This window comes from Phocoena phocoena, chromosome 3 (assembly GCF_963924675.1).
Source record: "Phocoena phocoena chromosome 3, mPhoPho1.1, whole genome shotgun sequence".
Taxonomy (NCBI): Eukaryota; Metazoa; Chordata; class Mammalia; order Artiodactyla; family Phocoenidae; genus Phocoena; species Phocoena phocoena.
Window position 1 is genome coordinate 164593575 of NC_089221.1, and position 18589 is coordinate 164612163.

The 18589-nt window shown below is 53.8% G+C and overlaps 1 protein-coding gene across 2 annotated transcripts; it reads left to right on the forward strand.

Moving 5' to 3' along the window:
• The first annotated feature begins 558 nt into the window (after positions 1–558).
• On the forward strand, positions 559–18375 carry CC2D1A (coiled-coil and C2 domain containing 1A). 2 transcript variants are annotated; one of them, XM_065873229.1, is made up of 29 exons: positions 559–819; positions 2188–2323; positions 3827–3942; positions 4036–4101; positions 4362–4496; positions 4580–4814; positions 10273–10406; positions 10723–10795; positions 10974–11045; positions 11138–11268; positions 11348–11420; positions 12124–12257; positions 12629–12740; positions 12822–12994; positions 13686–13808; positions 13888–13946; positions 14038–14154; positions 15283–15356; positions 15432–15490; positions 15605–15656; positions 15747–15846; positions 15934–16024; positions 16328–16465; positions 16557–16621; positions 17193–17256; positions 17351–17477; positions 17552–17628; positions 17715–17762; positions 17846–18375. In XM_065873229.1, the coding sequence occupies exons 1-29, from the start codon at positions 760–762 to the stop codon at positions 17864–17866; spliced, it is 2865 nt and encodes a 954-aa protein (XP_065729301.1). In that variant the 5' UTR covers positions 559–759; the 3' UTR covers positions 17867–18375. The 2 variants fall into 2 exon arrangements, with proteins under 2 accessions (XP_065729301.1, XP_065729302.1); XM_065873230.1 differs by having other exon boundaries at positions 760–819; positions 16560–16621; positions 17846–17866.
• Positions 18376–18589: the final 214 nt, after the last annotated feature.

Below are 18589 nucleotides of genomic sequence, written 5' to 3' on the forward strand. Positions count from 1 at the left end.
AATTCCTTCCAGCCTAGGGGGCCAGACAGGCCAAACACAATCTGGGCCAGAGAAGTTGCCGAGGTCCCTCTGTCCTTAATGGGAACTGGGAAGATCTACCTGGATCTGTTGGGGGATAATTCGGTTAAATAATTTGCGTAAGATTTTTCTGAGATAAGAAAAGGTAAAGTTGGCCCTCACGGAGGCCGGGCAGCTGGGGGTCCGAGGCCTGACCACTGTGGACCCGGCTTCTGGTGACCAGGCCCACCCTAACCCTACCCCGGCCACCGAAAAGCGAGGAATGCCCAGACCAGCATCGCCAGGAGAGGCCGGAGCTCGCAGGTGGCCAACCGTCGGTCGGCCTCCACCTCACCTCACACCCGCAAACACTCCACCTCTGCCCCTCACACTTCGAGGCCTCGTCGCGCGCACGCGCGATGCCAACACCGTCCCTCGCACTTGCGCACGCTCCGCCTCTTTCCCGCGCAGCCCGCGGCACCGCCCATCGCTCCGCAGCGCGCCTGCACGCTCGCGCACTGCCTGCCGGGAGTTGTAGTTTCAGTGCGGCGGGCCCTGCAAGTCCGGTGGCTGCGCTCGGGTTCCGCGGAGCCCAAGGGCCGAGGCGGAAGTGGGGCGGCCAACCGGGAGGCCGAGGACGCGAAGTCGGCGGTTGCGGGGCGCCAGCGAAGGTCGTGGGATTCAGGAAGGGCTCGTGCGCGGCCATAGGCCCCGGGGGAGGCCAGGCCAGGGGTCCGGTGGTCCGAGTATCCAGCCTGGAAGATGCACAAGAGGAAGGGACCCTCGGGACCCCCGGGCCGAGGAGCCGCCACCGCCCGCCAGGTGAGTCTGTACCCCACGGCCCGGCCCAGGGGACCCTTCCCACCCTTGTCACACATTCAAGGGAGGGCCCCACCCCCAGGGGAGCCCGATCTTCACCCCAGGTGAGCCCCGGTCCCCGCCCCTCTGGTTAGGTTCGACTCCCAAAGTGCGGCCTATTGGCCCCGGCTCCCCAGCTTCTGGCGCCCCTCCCAGGGCTCAGGGCCACCTGTTGCCGCAGCAGCTCCAGTTCGGGAGGGGAAGGCCTCGGACCTGGGGTAAGAAAGACAGTTACGGGTCTCCTGGCCTGAGCACTCGTGGAACCCTCGCATCAGCCTGGCCAGGTCAGACTCTTTTATCCCCATTGTATAGATGAGGACACTGAGACCCAGAGAAGTGAAGACACCTGCCCAAGGTCATAAGGATTAAATGCTTGGCCAGAGCTAAGCACAAATCCAGAGCTGCTGCCATGAGCCCGCAGAACTGTGGTTGGGCCCCTTCTCCCTCCCTCATTGCCTTTACCCCAGGCACTGGGAGAATTTGATTTTTCTCAGCTTTGATGGAAGGAGCTCAGGCCATAACCTAGTGCCCAGGTATTACAGTCTGAGTGACGTGAAGTTCCCTCCTGGATTCTACACGTTGGACACTTGGCTTCACCACTCTAAGCCTCAGTTTCCTCATCTGTAAAATGGAGCCCCTAAGAGTCCTTATGTCACGGGATAGTTGCGAAAATTCATTGAGATAGTTTATGGAAAGTACTAGAACACAGCACTCAATAAGTGTTGTCATCATCATTATTACTATTAGATGGAGACATATATGATTGCCAATATTTGGCCATTTTTGATCCAAAGAAAGGGGGTTAATTTTGTGTACTTCAACCTGATATTATCACATCATGGTTGGTCATTAACCAGGATAGGATAGGAAGACAGGTATGTTACACAGCAAAGCCCCCAATTCCAACTTCTACGTTGTCTAGGCTTCTATTTGCTCTTGACACCTCCAACCTTCCTTCATGGCTCGCTCTGCCAAAGATGCTGGAAAGGAAAAACCAAGGTGTGCAGAGTGGCTTTGCTGTGGGGCAGGGTGTGGGGCCTTCCTTCCCCACTGACCTTGGCTAGCAGCGCATCATGGGTGTGGGCTTAGAGCGGGCAGTTGGGTCTCTCTAGCTGCCCTTTGCCCCATGTTGATCTGTGCCAGAGGACCTGCCCACCTTGGGACATCTGTTGTATTCTGGGGCCTGTTCTGGCCTCCTGGCACTCCCCAGGGAAATGGCTTTCCCCAGCTCTGGGTTCCCTTCCTTCCAAGGGGACTCCAGGTCCATCATGGCTGCCTCGAGCTAGCTGGGGTGCATCCCAAGGTCTGACTGAACCCCCGTTGTTCCCACAGCTGGGCCTGCTAGTTGACCTCTCCCCAGATGGCCTGATGATCCCTGAGGACGGAGTTAACGATCAGGAACTGGAGGCTGAGTTCTTGGCTTTGGTGGGGGGCCAGCCCCAAGCCCTGGAGAAGCTTAAAGGCAAAGGTAAGACTCTCAACACACCCCTGAACATTTTGTGAGCTCCCTCTGTGGGCGGAGCTTGGAGCTGGGCTCTGGGGCGTTGGTGAAATGGAGACAGAGAAGGTGCCTGCCCTTCTGGCATCCACAGTCTGGGTAAGAGTTAAGCGATCGACTCTGGAGCCAGAATGAGGGTTCGAATCCCACCTTTGCAACTTACTGGCTGTGTGACTTGATGAATTCCAGCACCTGTGTGGGCCTCCGTTTCCCTGTTTGTGAAATGGGAATAATGACCACACTTACATCACAGGAGTTAATCTTCTAGTGTTCATCAGGCACTTCACATAGGACGTGGCGCACCCTCCAACCCACTGTTCCGTGACCGGGGCTGGGATGGGGAAGGCACAGAGCAACGGGGGAGACCTGTGAGCTGGACAGGGCTTCCTGGAGGAGGCACCTGCAGTGGGGAGGGCCAGGTGAAGAGTGGGGGACTGCTTCTGGGGGGTGGGTCACAGCACATACAGAGGCCCTGGAGGAGATGGCAGCGGCCAGGGGACTCTGCAGTGGTCAAGTGGGGCTGGAGCTCGGGGCAGAAGGAGCCTTTACACTTTGTAGCTAATGCAGTTGATACTCGTTATTCATGGATTCTGAATTTGTGATTTCACCTACTAGCTTAAATTTATTTGTAACCCCCAAATCAGTGCTTGCAGTACTTTTGCAGTCTTTCACAGACGTGCACAGAAAACTTGTCTCCCGACGTGCACGTTCCCAGCTGAGGCGGCACCCTGCCTTCTTGTCTCAGCGCATAAATAAGTATCCTTTCTTTGGTGTGTTTAATGCCACATTTTTCTCTTTTTTGTGCTTTTTGTTGGTGATTTCGTGAATCCGCATGGCCCCCAAGCGTAGTGCTGAAGTGCTGTCTCCCGTTCCTAAGCGTGAGAATAAGGTGTCTTTAAATAGAAGCACACCTAAGACAAGGTTATGTATTGGCTGGTTGACAAAACTGTGCCCAGAGGCTCACGGGAACCTAATGCTGTATTTCCTCCAGGGACAATGGTTCAGTATTCGCTCATTCCGTGTTTGCGGCAACTTTATAGCACATGGGTACTGCGGATAACCAGAATAACATGAACAACAAAATACTGACAGTATGCTGTTCTAAGAGCTTCATTTACCTTTAGTCCCCACAAGCTACCTATGAGGGAGAGACTATTGTTGTCCCCATCCAGCAGATGTGAAGACTAAGGCCCAGAGAGGTGAAGTGACTTGCCCAAGGTCCCACAGTGAGAAAGTTGCAGATCTGGGGTTCCAACTCAGGCGGGATAAGGAAGAGATGAGACCAGAGAGACTGGCGGGGAGGGGGATCGTGCCTAGCTGGCCTGAGGGCAATGGGGTGCCATGAAGGGCCAGGAGGGGGACATGCTGCCCCACCGCCTACTACCCTATTTTTCGGGGCCGTGGGTGACCAGGACGGGAGTCTGGGGGCTCTTGAAGGATCCCGGTCCAGCTGGGGCCTCCCCCTGCCTCTAGGTCCCCTGCCCATGGAGGCCATTGAGAAGATGGCTAGCTTGTGCATGAGAGACCCGGACAAGGACGAGGAGGAGGGGACGGACGAGGAGGATGTGGAGGCTGATGATGACCTGCTGGTGAGCACCCGGAATGGGGCAGGGGACCTCCCTTCCGTTGCTGCCCCATCTGGCAGGCCCTCACGACTGGCCCCTGGCTGTGTGTCCCTGCAGGCGGAACTGAATGAGGTCCTTGGGGAGGAGCAGAAGGCTTTGGAGTCCCACCCTCCTGTGGCCCAGGTATACCTCCGAAGACACTGGTCCCTGAAGCCCAGGGTTCAAGGCCTTCCTCTTCCCCTCTCAGCCATGGGACCTCGCTCAGGTGGCGGGACACCACTGAGCCCCAGTTCTCTGCCCTGGGAAATGGGATGATGATTTCTGCCCCTTTGGGGTTAGGGTAGCAACATGCCTGGTATCCAGTAGGTGCTCAACCAAGGAAGATGTCAGGGTGGGCCCGAGTGGGGTCACCGCCCAGACTGTGTGCTCGGCCCCTCCCGCAGCCAAAGGCCACAACGCCCAGCCCAGGGTTGGAGGCCACCTTGCAGGAGAGGCTGGCCCTCTACCAGACAGCGATCGAAACCGCCAGGCAAGCCGGAGATGGTGCCAAGATGCGGCGCTACGACCGGGGGCTTAAGGTGAGCGGGCAGATGGGAGGGTGCTGGGACCTCACCACCCAGCTCCAGGCCCCTCCCAAACGCACGTTCACATCTTCTCCCAGACGCTTGAAAACCTGCTGGCCTCCGTCCAGAAGGGGAAAGCCATCGATGAAGGGGACATCCCGCCGCCTGTGGCTGTGGGGAAGGGCCCAGTGGCTACGCCCAGCCACATCCCAGCACCCACCCAGCCGGTCCCTACGAACCCACCGGCCCCAGATCCCCGGGTCATCGTGGAGGGTCCTCCTTCAACTGCCCCAGCCTCGTCCCAGGTCTCCGCTAAGCCCCAGCTGCCCTCAGGTAGGCCAAGGACAGGGCTGGGCTGACGTGGGATGGGCCGGGTATTTATTCAGCGGTAGGGCCTTCTGCGGGGTTGCAGGCCCGACACTGATGGTTAGATATTTTTAACACCCTTCCCTCCCCGGAGCCTACCTCCCAGGGGGGACATGAGCTCACAGAGAAGTCTTGTGTGTGTGGTGGCAGTAAATACATTTAACAGCACATTTGCTATTTAACCCTGTTTCAGTGTGCGATTGAGAGGCAGTATTGCTCAGCCATCACCTGTTTCCAAAACTTTTTCCTCACCCCAAACGGAAACTCTGTCTCCATTAAGTGCTAACTCCCCATTCCCTCTCTCCCAGCCCCTAGTAACCTCCATTCTACCTTCTGTCCCTGTGGGTTTGCCTCTGTAGACATTTCACGTCAGTGGGATCGTCCGTCCACTCTCTGCCCTCCTGTGTCTGGCTTCCTTCACTTAGCATAATGTCGCAGTATGTGTGTCAGAACTCTACTCCTTTCTATGACAGGGTAACATTCCCACACATAGGGTTTTGGGGGGTTTTTTGGTTTGTTTTTTACAGAAACACAACATTATTTTATTAGTCACTGTGATTTTAATCATGACCTCTTTATTTTTTTTCACATTGACAATGTTCAAAATCTCAAGACCTTTTAGGGTTTTTTTAAAATTTTTGTATTGGAGCATTGTTGATTTACAATGTTGTGTTAGTTTCTGCTGTACAGCAAAGTGAGTCAGTTATGCATGTTAATATATCCACTCTCTTTTAGATTCTTTTCCCATATAGGTCATTACAGAGTATTGAGTAGAGTTCCCTGTGCTTTACAGGAGGTTCTTATTGGTTATCTATCTTATATATAGTAGTGTATATATGTCAACCCCAATCTCCCAGTTTATCCCTCCCCCCTCCCCCACCTTACCCCTGGTAACCGTAAGTTTGTTTTCTACAACTGTGACTCAATTTCTGTTTTATAAATAGGTTCATTTGTACTCTTTTTTTAGATTCCACATATAACTGATATCATATGATATTTGTCCTTCTCTGTGTGACTTACTTCACTCAGTATGACAATCTCTAGGTCCATCCATGTCGCTGCAAATGGCGGTATTCTGTCCTTTTTTATGGCTGAGTAATATTCCATTGTATATATGTACCACATCTTCTTTTTTCTTTTTTTTAATTAATTAATTAATTTATTTTTGGCTGCGCTAGATCTTTGTTGCTGCGTGCGTGCTTTCTCTAATTGTGGACAGGGGGCTGCTCTTCATTGCAGTGTGTGGGCTTCTCATTGCGGTGGCTTCTCCTGTTGTGGAGCATGGGCTCTAGGCCTCCGGGCTTCAGTAGTTGTGGCACGTGGACTCAGTAGTTGTGGCTCGTGGGCTCTAGAGCACAGGCTCAGTAGTTGTGGCACATGGGCTTAGTTGCTCCACAGCATGTGGGATCCTCCCAGACCAGGGCTCGAACCCATGTCTCTTGCATTGGCAGGCGGATTCTTAAGCACTGCACCACCAGGGAAGTCCCTGTACCACATCTTCTTTATCCATTCCTCTGTTGATGGACATTTAGGTTGCTTCCATGTCCTGGCTGTGGTAAATAGTGCTGCAGTGAATGTTGGGGGTGCATGTATCCTTTTTTTTTTAATATCTTTATTGGAGTATAATTGCTTTACAGTGTTTTGTTAGTTTCTGCTGTATAATAAAGTGAATCAGCTATATGTATACATACATCCCCATATCCCCTCCCTCTTGCGTCTCCCTCCCACCCTCCCTATCCCACCCCTCTAGGTGGTCACAAAGCACCGAGCTGATCTCCCTGTGCCATGCAGCTGCTTCCCACTAGCTATCTGTTTTACATTTGGTAGTGTATATATGTCCATGCCACTCTCTCACTTCGTCCCAGCTTCGCCTTCCCCTCCCCATGTCCTCAAGTCCATTCTCTACATCTGTGTCTTTATTCTTGTCCTGCCCCTACGTTCTTCAGAACCATTTTTTTAGATTCTGTATATATGTGTTAACATACGGTATTTGTTTTTCTCTTCCTGACTTACTTCACCCTGTAGCGTGTATCCTTTCAAATTATGGTTTTCTTCGGATGTATGCCCAGGAGTAGGATTGCTGGATCATATGGCAGCTCTATTTTTAGTTTTTTAAGGAACCTCCATACTGTTCTCCATAGTGGCTGTACCAGTTTACATTCCCACCAGCAGTGTAGGAGGGTTCCCTTCTCTCCACACCCTCTCCAGCATTTATTGTTTGTAGATTTTTTGATTCCCACACATAGGGTTTTGAGTGAATAATTCGCAAGCCCTCAGCTTGTCTGTCTTTCCTATAAAACTCACCTGCTGGAGGACGCACCTCCCAAGAAGTTTCTTTCCCCCAACCTCCCTTCTCCCCTTTAGGGAAGGAACATGGGCATCTGCCCCCGGGGCAAACACTGCCCTGGTGGGAACCAAAGAGATCCTTGAAACACTGGCCTGGGGTTCAGAAACTGAACCCCTGGTCTCTAAATCCTTCTGCAGCCAGGCTGGTTTCTAAGCTTTTGTTTTTGGCAAAATTCAAGGACGACTATCAGAAATCATCACCTGAGATTCTCAGCTGAAATCATCAACAATTTTTCATAATGGAGTTTCTGGTATGTAGCTGGGCAGGGGCTCTGAGAATCACGTGACGTCGATAATAAGACTGTCTCTTCTATTTGTTGAGGTGAAGCAGGTTTCTCTACATATTAAAAACAAAAAAGGAAAGTAGGAAAAGCATAAACAAGGAAACAGAGATAAATGTTAGGAGGTGGACCCAGCCACCGCCGTGTCAGCAAGAGCTGCCTTGCCAGTAACATTTTACTCTCAGTATATAAAAATTATTTGTCAAAAAAGCTCAATATATTTAGGCTTTGCTCAATTTCGTGCTGATAATAATTGTAACAGTAATTCTATCCTGGAAGAAAAATTCTTTAGCACAGAGACTTGCGATGGCAGTAAACAAAGCCAATCAGATGTCAAGGTGTTGGGGAGAGGGGTAGATAAATTAGGAGTTTGGGATTAACAGATACACACTACTATATATAAAACAGAAGATAGGTAAACAACAAAGACCTACTGTATAGCGCAGGGAACTACTCAGTATCTTGTAATAACCTATAATGGAAAAGAATCTGAAAAAGAATAAACAAATAAATAAATATAAATAACTGAATCAGTTTGCTGTGCACCTTAAACTAACACAACGTAGTAAATTAATTATACCTCAATTTAAAAAAAGCGTTAAGGTGTTTTAGACACCTCTTCAGACAAGCCCTCCAAAACTAAAGCAGTGGGTCCAGTTGTCAGTCTGAAAAAGTACAATGCATGCTGGTTTTCAGGTGTTTCTAGGATTTCTGGACACTGGGTGGTGTATCTATTGTGTTTTTTTTAATATACTGACAGTTGTACCTATTGCTTTCAATTTAGGGATACTTCCCCTAAAAACTGAGCATATTGTTTGAAACTGTAATTAACATACTGCTTAATAAGCCATTTAATCCTGTTTCCCAACTTTGCTGATGCAGTGCATAGATGTACATTTAAATGTACGATGGGGTTGTCAAAAAAAGCCTTTCAAGTACCCACATATATCATGTTAGGATGCAGTTCTGTGGGAGACGTGGATGTAAATAAGGGAAGATCTGAAATTCCCGAGTGCTAAATGTGAACCCTGGCATATATTTAAATAGTAAATGTTGGTATATAGTCAAAAGAAGATCTGAAATTCCTGATCGCTAAATGTGAATCCTAACATATATTTAAATAGTAAATGTTGGTTTGTGTTGTTTCAACCCACTGACTTTGCAGTAATTTGTTACAGCAGCACCGGGAAACTAATAAAATAGCAAAAAATAATTTTTACCTTTTTCTATATATTTTTCCCCAGTCAGTTTTAACTTTGCTATTTTTTATATAAGAAATTAAAAATTTTTACCGAGCAAAAAACATATATATATATATATATATATATATATATATATATATATATATATATATAGTAAATGTTGGTATATAGTCAAAAGAATTGAAAGCAGGGACATGGAAAGGTATTTGTACACTTGTGTTCTTAGCAGTATTTTCCACAACAGCCAAAAGGTAGAAGAAACACAGTGTCTATTGACGGATACAGGCATACCTCATTTTTTCTAGTTTTTGCTTTATTGTGATTCACAGATACTGGGGTTTTTTTACAAACTGAAGGGTGGTGGCAACCGCGCTTTGAGCTAGTCTGTTGGCACCATTTTTCCAACAGCATTTACTCACTTTGTGTCTCTCTGTCACATTTTGGCAATTCTCACAGTATTTCAGACTTTTTCATTATTATTATCTTTGTTATGGGGGTCTGTGGTCAGCGATCTCTGATGTTACTGCTACACTTTGCTAAAGGCTCTGTTGGTAGTTAGCATTTTTTAACAATAAAATATTTTTATACTAAAGTATGTACGTTGGTTTTTTAGACATAATTCTATTGCACTCTTAATAGACGACGGTATAGTGTAGTAACTTTTATATGCACTGGGACACCAAAAAACTGAGTGACTCTCTTTATTACAGTATTTGCTTTATTGCGGTGGTCCGGAACCAAACCCGAAATATCTCAGAGGTATGCTTGTAAATAGATAAACAGATGTGGTCCATTCATGCAATGGAATACTGTTCACCCTTAAAAAGGAAGGAAATTCTGACACGTGCTACAACATGGATGAACCTTGAGGACATTTGCTGAGTGAAAGAAGCCAGTCACAGAAGGACAAATACTGTGTGATTCCACTTATAGGAGGTCCCTAAAGGAGTCAAATTCGTAGAGACAGAAAGTAGAACGGTGGGTGCCAGGGGCTCGGGGAGAGGGGATAGGGAGTTAGTGTTTATGGGGACAGAGTTTCAGTTGGGGAAGATGAAAGAGTTCTGGAGATGGACGGTGGTGAATGTTGCCCAACCCTGTGAGTGTGCTTAATGCCACTGAACTGTACGCTTAAAAAGGGTTAAGATGGTAAATTTTATGTTGTGTGTATTTTACCACAGTTTGAAAAAATAAAAAGGGAATATTGGTGAGTTTCAAATCACCATAGTAGTTAGGATACGTTTGATTTCAAAGAGAGGTGTGATGGTTTTCTTTATCAAATGTCAATATTTGGAGACACTGGAAATGACAACCCTTGCTACTTTTTCAACTTAAAATGAAAAGTTTTCGATGTCAACTTAAAAATGTGTAAGGATACATAAAGTTTTCCAGAATTCTCTTGGGGGCAAAACAGCAATGGCTCCAGAGACTGACAGTCGTGCGGTTGAGTCCCCACCATGTCATCTTCAGGCTGTGTGACCTTGGGGAGGCAGTATCCCCTCTCTGAGCCTTAATTCTCAAATCTACAAGGTGGGCCTAAGAACGGTCTTGGTTGTGAGAATTAAGTAGAAATGGTTTGCGTGCTGTTCCCCCTCCCAGGTCCCTGCAGCCCAGGACCTCCCGGGTCCCTGGCCCAGTTGCAGAGCCGCCAGCGCGAGTACAAGCTGGCCGCCCTCCGCGCCAAGCAGCAGGGAGATACCGCCACTGCCGCAAGACACTTCCGCGTGGCCAAGGTGTGCCCAGACTGACGGACAGGGTCGGAGGGAGAGGACAGGATGCTCCTGACATTGCATGATGGCAAAGAACAAGGGCTCTGGAGTCAGACAGATTTAAATCCTGGTCACTCCGTAGCTGTAGTTTGCTGCATCTCTTGAAGGCTCAGTTTACCCTCTCTGTGAAATGGGCATAAGTGTCTGGAAGAGCCTTGAGCAAGTTGCTGCAAAGGAAGGGACAGAGCGGGGAGTCCTCTGTTGTGGGCAGGGCATAGAGACTCCCCTCAGGGTCGTGGCCTCCAGCTGCAGCCTCTTCCCCTGATCTTCCTTTTCCCAGAGCTTTGACGCTGTCTTGGAGGCCCTGAGCCGGGGGGAGCCTGTGGACCTGTCACGCCTGCCCCCTCCACCTGGTGAGGACCCCACCCTGCCCACCCTCCAGGACTGCTGGAGGCCTCCACAAAGTTCTTTCTAATACTGCCGCCCCTGTTGGTCAGGCCCAGGGACCCCACCCTCAGGCCAGGCCAGCCTGGTGGGGGAAAGGGCGGCCACCAGCAAGCCCCCCATTGGACTGGACCTCTCTGCCCCCAGACCAGCTGCCCCCAGACCCACCGTCACTGCCACCACAGCCTCCAACTCCTGCCGTCGTGCCCTCCACGCCAGGTAGGCTTCTGGGACCCTGTGGGGTGGGCCAGCCAGAGCAAGACAGTCTCCCCGACCCTAGACTCTTAACTCTACCCCCTGGTCTGGCCCAGAGGTTCCTGCACCCCCAAGGACTCTCCTGGAGGCGCTGGAGCAGCGGATGGAGCGGTACTGTGTGGCCGCGGCTCAGGCGAAGACCAAGGGGGACCAGCGGAAGGCTCGCATGCACGAGCGCATTGTTAAGGTGTGTGTAGACCAGGTGGGCGAGTTGGCAGCCCCTCGAAACCTTGCCCAGGAAGCCCTAACACCTGCGTTCCCTGCAGCAATACCAAGATGCCATCCGGGCCCACAAGGCTGGCCGAGCCGTGGATGTGGCCGAGCTGCCTGTGCCCCCAGGTAGGCCCTGCCCCCAGCCCCTACCCCTCTAACCTCTGAGCCTTTGCAGGTGCTGTTCCTTCAGACTCTGCAGTCTCAGGGAGCCGATGGCTTGCGCATTCAGAGATTCTGCAAGCTTGTTAGACGATTGGTAGCTTAAAATCAGTCACAATGGGAGAGTTTATACCACGGAAATTGGGAAACAATAAAAATCAGGAGGTTTTATTTGGAGAGCCTGTTCACCAGCCCACCACTGCCTGCTCCCTCCCTTTCTTCTTTGTTTTTGACTCAACTCCTTCCTAGTCATCAGCTCTCAGTTTTACAGATACCTGCTCAGCCTCCCATCAGCCCCCCAGTGGGTAGGAGGCATCCTCTGGGATCTCAGAGCTGCCTGTGTGTCCCCCATGAGAGCAATTATGTGTCTGCACCTTGGTCCCATGGGAGAACCTCCAGGCCCAAGACTACCTCTTATGCCCAGCACACTACCTCACACCGTGCTTACTTTTTGGAGTATGGTCGAGGCCCAGCTGGGGTCCGGCAAGAGGAAGGGCAGGCAAGAGGGAGGTTGGAATGGTCTGGCAATCTCCACCCAGCCAGCAGCGTCTCTTTTCTTACATGCAAAGTAGATTCAGTGGCCTGAGGCTCCTTATGGGGGAGGAACCTGAGTCTCCACCATTATGGTGTTGGCCCCTTCCTCCTGATTGGGTCCCAACTGGCCGCCCAGGCTTTCCCCCGATCCAGGGCCTGGAGGCCACGGAGCCCACCCAACAGAGCCTGGTGGGGGTCCTCGAGACTGCCGTGAAGCTGGCCAACCAGGATGAAGGCCCAGAGGACGAAGAGGATGAGGAGCCTAAGAAGGTATGAGGGGCCGGGGCCTTGGGGCGAGGCCAGGGAGTGGCAGCAAAGCCAAGCCCCAGCAGTCCTGGCCTTGAGCCAGAAAGACTCGGCTACACAGCCAGCCCTGCTGCCTTCTGGCTGTGTGGCCATTGGGCAAGTCATTTTGCTCTCCGACCCTCGGGCTCCTCCTCTGTAAACTGAGCACGGTAATAGTCCCTACCTCCCAGGGCTGTTGCAAATATTCAGTGTGAACAAGATCATATGTTGTGTTCAGTGCTGAGGAAACAGAAACTAAGACGGTCAGTGTTGTCAGTGTCAGGCCCTGACCCTTTGGGGAATGGACTCATCACAGGTGCTGGGAAAGCTCTGACTTCCTCTCTGTCCCTCAGCAGCTCAACAGCCCTGCAGCCCCCACAGCCCAGCCCAAAGCCCCACCTTCAAAGGCACCCCAGTCAGGATCTGCCCCAGCAGCCAAAGCGGCCCCCAAAGGCGCATCCACCAGAGGTAGGTACAGCTGCCCCACCTGGGCTGCCTATTGCCTGGCCGTGGGTTGGGCAGCACCCGCAGACGCCCCTGTGCCCACAGCCCAGCAGCAGCTCGCCTTCCTGGAGGGCCGCAGGAAGCAGCTCCTGCAGGCGGCGCTGCGAGCCAAGCAGAAGAATGACGTGGAGGGCGCCAAGATGCACCTGCGCCAGGCCAAGGGGCTGGAGCCCATGCTGGAGGCCTCACGCAACGGGCTGCCCGTGGACATCACCAAGGTGAACCCTCTAGGCCTGCTGGACCTTCCCAAGCACTCACCCTTCAGGCTCATGCCGCTTAGCAGCCATGGGACTTGGAGTGTATTAGTCAGCATCCAGGTTAAGCTGCTGAAACAACTAGGCCTCCCCAAGACAGTGGCTGAAACAAGACAGACATTTATGTTTCTTGCATGTAACATTCAGGGCATTCTGGTCTCTAAAAGACAAAGCCCTTCAGGGCCCAGGTTCTTTTATCTTGTTGCTCTGCCACGCCCTAGGTGTTGTCCACATGGTCAAAGTGGTTTGATGCCTTGTCTGCATCCCAGCTATGAGAAGTTACATGGAGTTGCCATCACTTCTGCTTGCCTCCCATTGGCCAGAACTCAGTCACATGGCCACACCTAGCTGCAGCAGAGACTGGGACATGTAGTCTCTTGCTGTGTGCCCGGGCAGGACTCCATTACTAGGGAAGAGGGGGTGGGGATCAGACTTGGAGGAAAATGGATAACAGATTCTGCCATTTGGGGCAGGACCATCCACTTCCCTTTGAGCATTACTTTTCTCCTTGGGCAAGAAGGAAGAACAGGGACAGGGGATGAAGCCATAGTCAGGGAAGGCCTCTTTAAGGAGGGGTGACGTTTCGGCAGAGCCCCGGGTGGGCCTGCTCCTTGCTGACGAGCGGACCCTACCTCATGAGCCTCGTCCTCCCCAGGTGCCACCTGCCCCTGTCAACAAGGACGACTTTGCCCTGGTCCAGCGGCCCGGCCCAGGTCTGTCTCAGGAGTCTGTCCGGCGCTACGGTGAACTCACCAAGCTCATAAGGCAGCAGCACGAGGTGAAGGGGGATTCCCCGCCCAAGTCACTACAAGGGCATGGGCCCCCAACCCTCCCCTCACTTTCTTCTGCTCCCCCAGATGTGCCTGAACCACTCTAACCAGTTCACCCACCTGGGCAACATCGCCGAAACCAGCAAGTAAGAGGCCCCGCCCCCATCCCCACCAGACGTCCGCACCCCCAGCCTGCCCCTGGGACCCGGGACCTGAGCAGGGCCCTCTTGCCGGCAGATTTGAGAAGCTGGCGGAGGACTGTAAGTGGAGCATGGAGACTCTGAAGCAGGCCTTTGCCCGGGGTCTCCCCACACCCACTGCTCGCTTTGAGCAGAGAACCTTCAGCGTCATCAAGTAAGGCCCCTGAGACCCGCCCCCCCAGCCCTTTGGAGAGGGGTTTGTGCGCCCCAGAAGCCAGCAGAGGATTTGCCTCTGGAGTAGAGTTTGGGGAGCTGGTGGGAGCACAGTGTGTGCAGGGGTCCTGAGGCAGACGTGACGCACGAGTGAAGGACGGCAGTAGGGTGTTGACAGTGACACATTTGGAAATGGGGATGATCTAGTGACTGTAGACGTGTGCCTGGTCCCAAAGGCCTGGGCAAGCCCGTGCGATGGTGATCTTGGTTCTGCTCCTGTTAAGTCTTCTTACACCCCAGGGAGTTGGGATTGTTTTTTCCCACTTGTAGGTGACATTAGGTGCAGCCACTGGGATAACCTAAGATCACCATCTAGGATAACCCACACCCCTTACCCCGGCTCCCCTACGTCTGCATAGCTTGGCTCCCTATCACTTCATCTCCTCCCACTGTCCCCACTTCACTCACTTTCTGCCACATAGACCTCTTTTTGGTCAATCAGACACACCAGCCGTGTTTCCACTCAGGGCCTTTGCACCAACTATTTTCTCTGCTCAGACTCTCTCATGCAGGTTACCATGTAGCGGCCTCTTCTTGACATTCAGAGTCACCTGTGATGTTACCTCCCCTGAGAGGCCCTCCCTGATCACTCTGTCTAAAGCAGCCCCTTCTGAGCACACTCTACTCTCTCTCCCCTGTTTTAATTCTCTGCAGAGTTGTTGTTGTTGTTTTGTTTGCTTATTTATATATTCATGGGTCATCTGTCCACTCAGCTAGCCCCGGTTCCATGAGCAAAGGCATGGGGTCTGCCTCGTTTACTTCTGTATCCCCAGCAGTGAAGACACTGGCTGGCATATGGTAGATGCTCAAGAAATACTGTCAAAGAAAGAGAAGGTCCCACAGCAGCTAGGGCCACTGGCTGGTGCAGAGTAAGTCCCAAATAAATATATGCAGAGTGGAGAAAGGACTCAAAAGGTAGCCAGTGGTGGACCTGGATAGAGAATTCTAGTCTGGTCCTAAAACTCAAGCCTAGGCACTGAGACACCCCTAAGAGACTGGGGGGAGGGCAGAGAAGGCGGGCAGGCAGTGGCACTGAGGTGCCTCTGTCTCTTGCCCGCCCTCCTGGAAGGATCTTCCCTGACCTCAGCAGCAACGACATGCTCCTGTTCATTGTGAAGGGCATCAACTTGCCCACACCCCCAGGTGAGGGGGCGCCAGACAGGGGTGGGGCCGTGGGGTCCACCCCTCTGCCCAGCCCTGACCCTCATTTGCCCACAGGGCTGTCCCCCGGTGACCTGGATGTCTTTGTTCGGTTCGACTTCCCCTATCCCAATGTGGTATGTGGGGAGCTGAGGAGGGACAGGCGCAAGCCCCATCAGGCCCGGGAGTGAGTCTGGCCGGGGTTCAAGGGCAGACGCCCCTGAGCTTTTTCGCTTCCTGTCTGGTCACAGGAAGAAGCGCAGAAGGACAAGACCAGTGTGATCAAGAACACGGACTCGCCTGGTGAGCCTTGGGAGGGAGGCAGCCCTCCTCAGAAAGCCCATGAGACCATAGCCTGACCCCTCCCTCCTCCCTCCCTCCTTCCCTGGGCAGAGTTCAAGGAGCAGTTCAAACTCTGCATCAACCGCAGCCACCGTGGCTTCCGAAGGGCCATCCAGACCAAAGGCATCAAGTTCGAAGTGGTCCACAAGGGGTAAGCTGGGGCCACAGGTGCTGCATGGGCTCTAGAAGAGGGGGAGCTCCCCTGGGCCAACCATCCTGTCCCCTCTCACACACACAGGGGGCTGTTCAAGACCGACCGGGTCCTGGGCACAGCCCAGCTGAAGCTGGACGCCTTGGAGACAGCATGCGAGGTCCGGGAGATCCTTGAGGTGAGAGGTGGACATTCGTCTGAACGCTCCGGTATGGCCGTGCCGCTCGTGAACACCACCCAGGTGCTGCCTGCCCTGAGCCCCCAAGGGTCCCCTCTGCTGACCCAGCCCCTCCCCAGGAGTCCCAGACCTCCCTGCTACCCAGCCTTAAATACCCTCAGCACCCTGCTCCATTATGAGCAGCTGGTGTGTCAGCCATACCCATGGACTCGTGTTTTGGAAATTGCTCTGGTCTCCCTGAGCCCAGCCCTGAGCCTCCAGCCGCTGCCTGCTTCCTAACAGGCTCCCCTCACTCCCACCCAGGTCCTGGATGGTCGCAGGCCCACAGGGGGGCGGCTGGAGGTGATGGTTCGGATTCGGGAGCCACTGACGGCCCAGCAGTTGGAGACGACAACTGAGAGGTGGCTGGTCATCGACCCCGTGCCAGCAGCTGTGCCCACAGTGAGACCCCTGCCCATCGGCAGCCCCAGCGAAGGAGGGAGGCTTGGTTCAAGGGGACCAAGGCTCACAAGACTGGTTCTGTCCTCTGAAGCAGGTTGCTGGGCCCAAAGCGAAAGCCCCTCCCGTGCCTGCTCCTACGAGGGAGCCAGGGAGCAGGTAGGTGGCTGGGCCCGGCTGTGCTGGAGAGAGCCCCCTTCTTCTTATCTCAGCCTGTCCCGGACAACTTCCCATCAGGCACAAATTGGAGCACGTCTCTCCCCTGCTCCAAGACCTTTCCTGGCGTCCCTTCTCCTGGAGCATCTAGTTTAAACTCCTCAGCTTGATCTTTAAGACCTTTTGTGATCTCCGTCAATATGTCCAGCCTTCTCTCTCCCCACTTCCTCCTGTTGGTTCATGGATACACTTAGTTTTCACTGACCTCTGGGCTTCTCTGTGTTACGATGTCCTGAGCACCCCTATCCCCACACTATCTCCTTGCTCCTCTGCCCAACTCTGACTCCTTTGAGTCCCAACCTGGCTCTCACCTCCTCCAGGAAGCCCTCCCTGACACCTGGCGTCACAGTTGCCTGGGTGTACAACCATTGTCCCTATTAGGTTGTGGACTCGGCAACACAGGGGTGGGCCTGGCTTGTCTCCCACTGTTCCCCAGTGCCCAGTGTGTCTGTTGAATTAATGGGGTCGGGGGTGGGAGATCCCTGCAGCCCCTCACCCTTCCTCAACCCCATAGATCAGCCCGGCCCCTGCATAGTCTCAGTGTGCTGGCCTTCGACCAAGAGCGTCTGGAGCGGAAGGTGGGTACCCATCCTGCAAGGCTCAGTGGGGCAGGATTGGGGGTCTGCAGGTCCGGGCAGGGCCCTCACAACTCCCTCTGCACCCCCCCCCCAGATCCTGGCCTTCAGGCAGGCACGGCGGCCGGTGCCCCCCGAGGTGGCCCAGCAGTACCAGGACACCATACAGCGCAGCCAGTGGCAGAGGGCACAGCTGGAGCAGGGGGGCCCCGGCATCCGACGGGGTAGGATCTCAGGGATGAGTATATGGGGGAGGGGCGAGGCAGGGGGCCCCGTCGTGACCCCCTCCCTCCCTCAGAGTACATGGCCCAGCTGGAGCGGCAACTGCAGTTCTACACAGAGGCCGCCCGGCGCCTGGGCAATGATGGCAGCAGGGTGAGCTGCAGGCGGGCCGGGCGGGCAGGCATTGGGGGACCGGGGGCTGCCAGGGGCTGCCCACTGACCTCCTGTTGGCCCCCCAGGAGGCTGCCAAGGAGGCACTGTATAGACGGAACCTGGTCGAGAGTGAGGTGAGAGGCTTGGGTATTGGGGAACGGGGTGGGTGGCTGTGGCCATGTCCCCCCCCTACGACCCCGGTGGCCTCTCCCCTCAGCTGCAGCGGCTCCGCAGGTGAGGGGCCAAAGGGGCGGGCGGCCCCTGGAGAGCCGGGAGCGGGCCCAAGGCCCCGGCGCTGGGAGGAGCTAACACGGCCACAGCCTCAGACCAGACAATCAGACAATCAGAGGACAATCGGCTCTGGATGGACACGTTCCCCCGGCTGGGCCCACCTGGCCCGACTGGAGCCTCCCTGGCAGGGGGCGTTGCGGGCGCTAGCCTGTGTGTGCCCCTCACCTAGGCCTGGCCGGGTAGGCCCCAGAGAGTCCGTTTGCACAGCCCAGGGGTGTGCGGCCCCTTGCCTGCCTCCGAGGTGGGAGGGCGGCTAGGACCAAACCTCAAGGGCCCCTGCAAGCACTTTAGTTCCAGCCCGTCCCCAGCCTTAACCCTGACGCCCACCCACACCCCAAAGAAGCCACTGAGGCCAGCCAGAGCCCAGCTGGCTCCCCAGAGGGTTGCCCTGGCCCAGCTGGGCCCCCAGGGCTGACACACGGAATAAACAGCCAGGGCCCTACCTGGCTCACTCTGTCCTGCCTTTGTTTCTTGCTCCTGCCCTCAGTGCCTGGGCTGGGTCTCCTTCACGGCTCCCCTGGGGGCTGATGGAGAGGTGCCTGCGAGAGGAGCAGGCTGGCAGGGGGTGTGCCCGTGAAGGATGTGTGCTCCGCGCACACTTGCTGCGAGGACGTGTGTGAAGGCCCGTGCACGTGTCACGAGCGTCTGTGGCCCACCTGGGGGCATCTGC

Coding starts and splice junctions, on each gene's coding strand:
- CC2D1A (XM_065873229.1), top strand. CDS start 760: ATGCACAAGAGGAAGGGACCCTCGGGACCCCCGGGCCGAGGAGCCGCC. Junction 11,269..11,347: donor TGCACGAGCGCATTGTTAAG/GTGTGTGTAGAC, acceptor CGTTCCCTGCAG/CAATACCAAGATGCCATCCG. Junction 11,421..12,123: donor CGAGCTGCCTGTGCCCCCAG/GTAGGCCCTGCC, acceptor CTGGCCGCCCAG/GCTTTCCCCCGATCCAGGGC.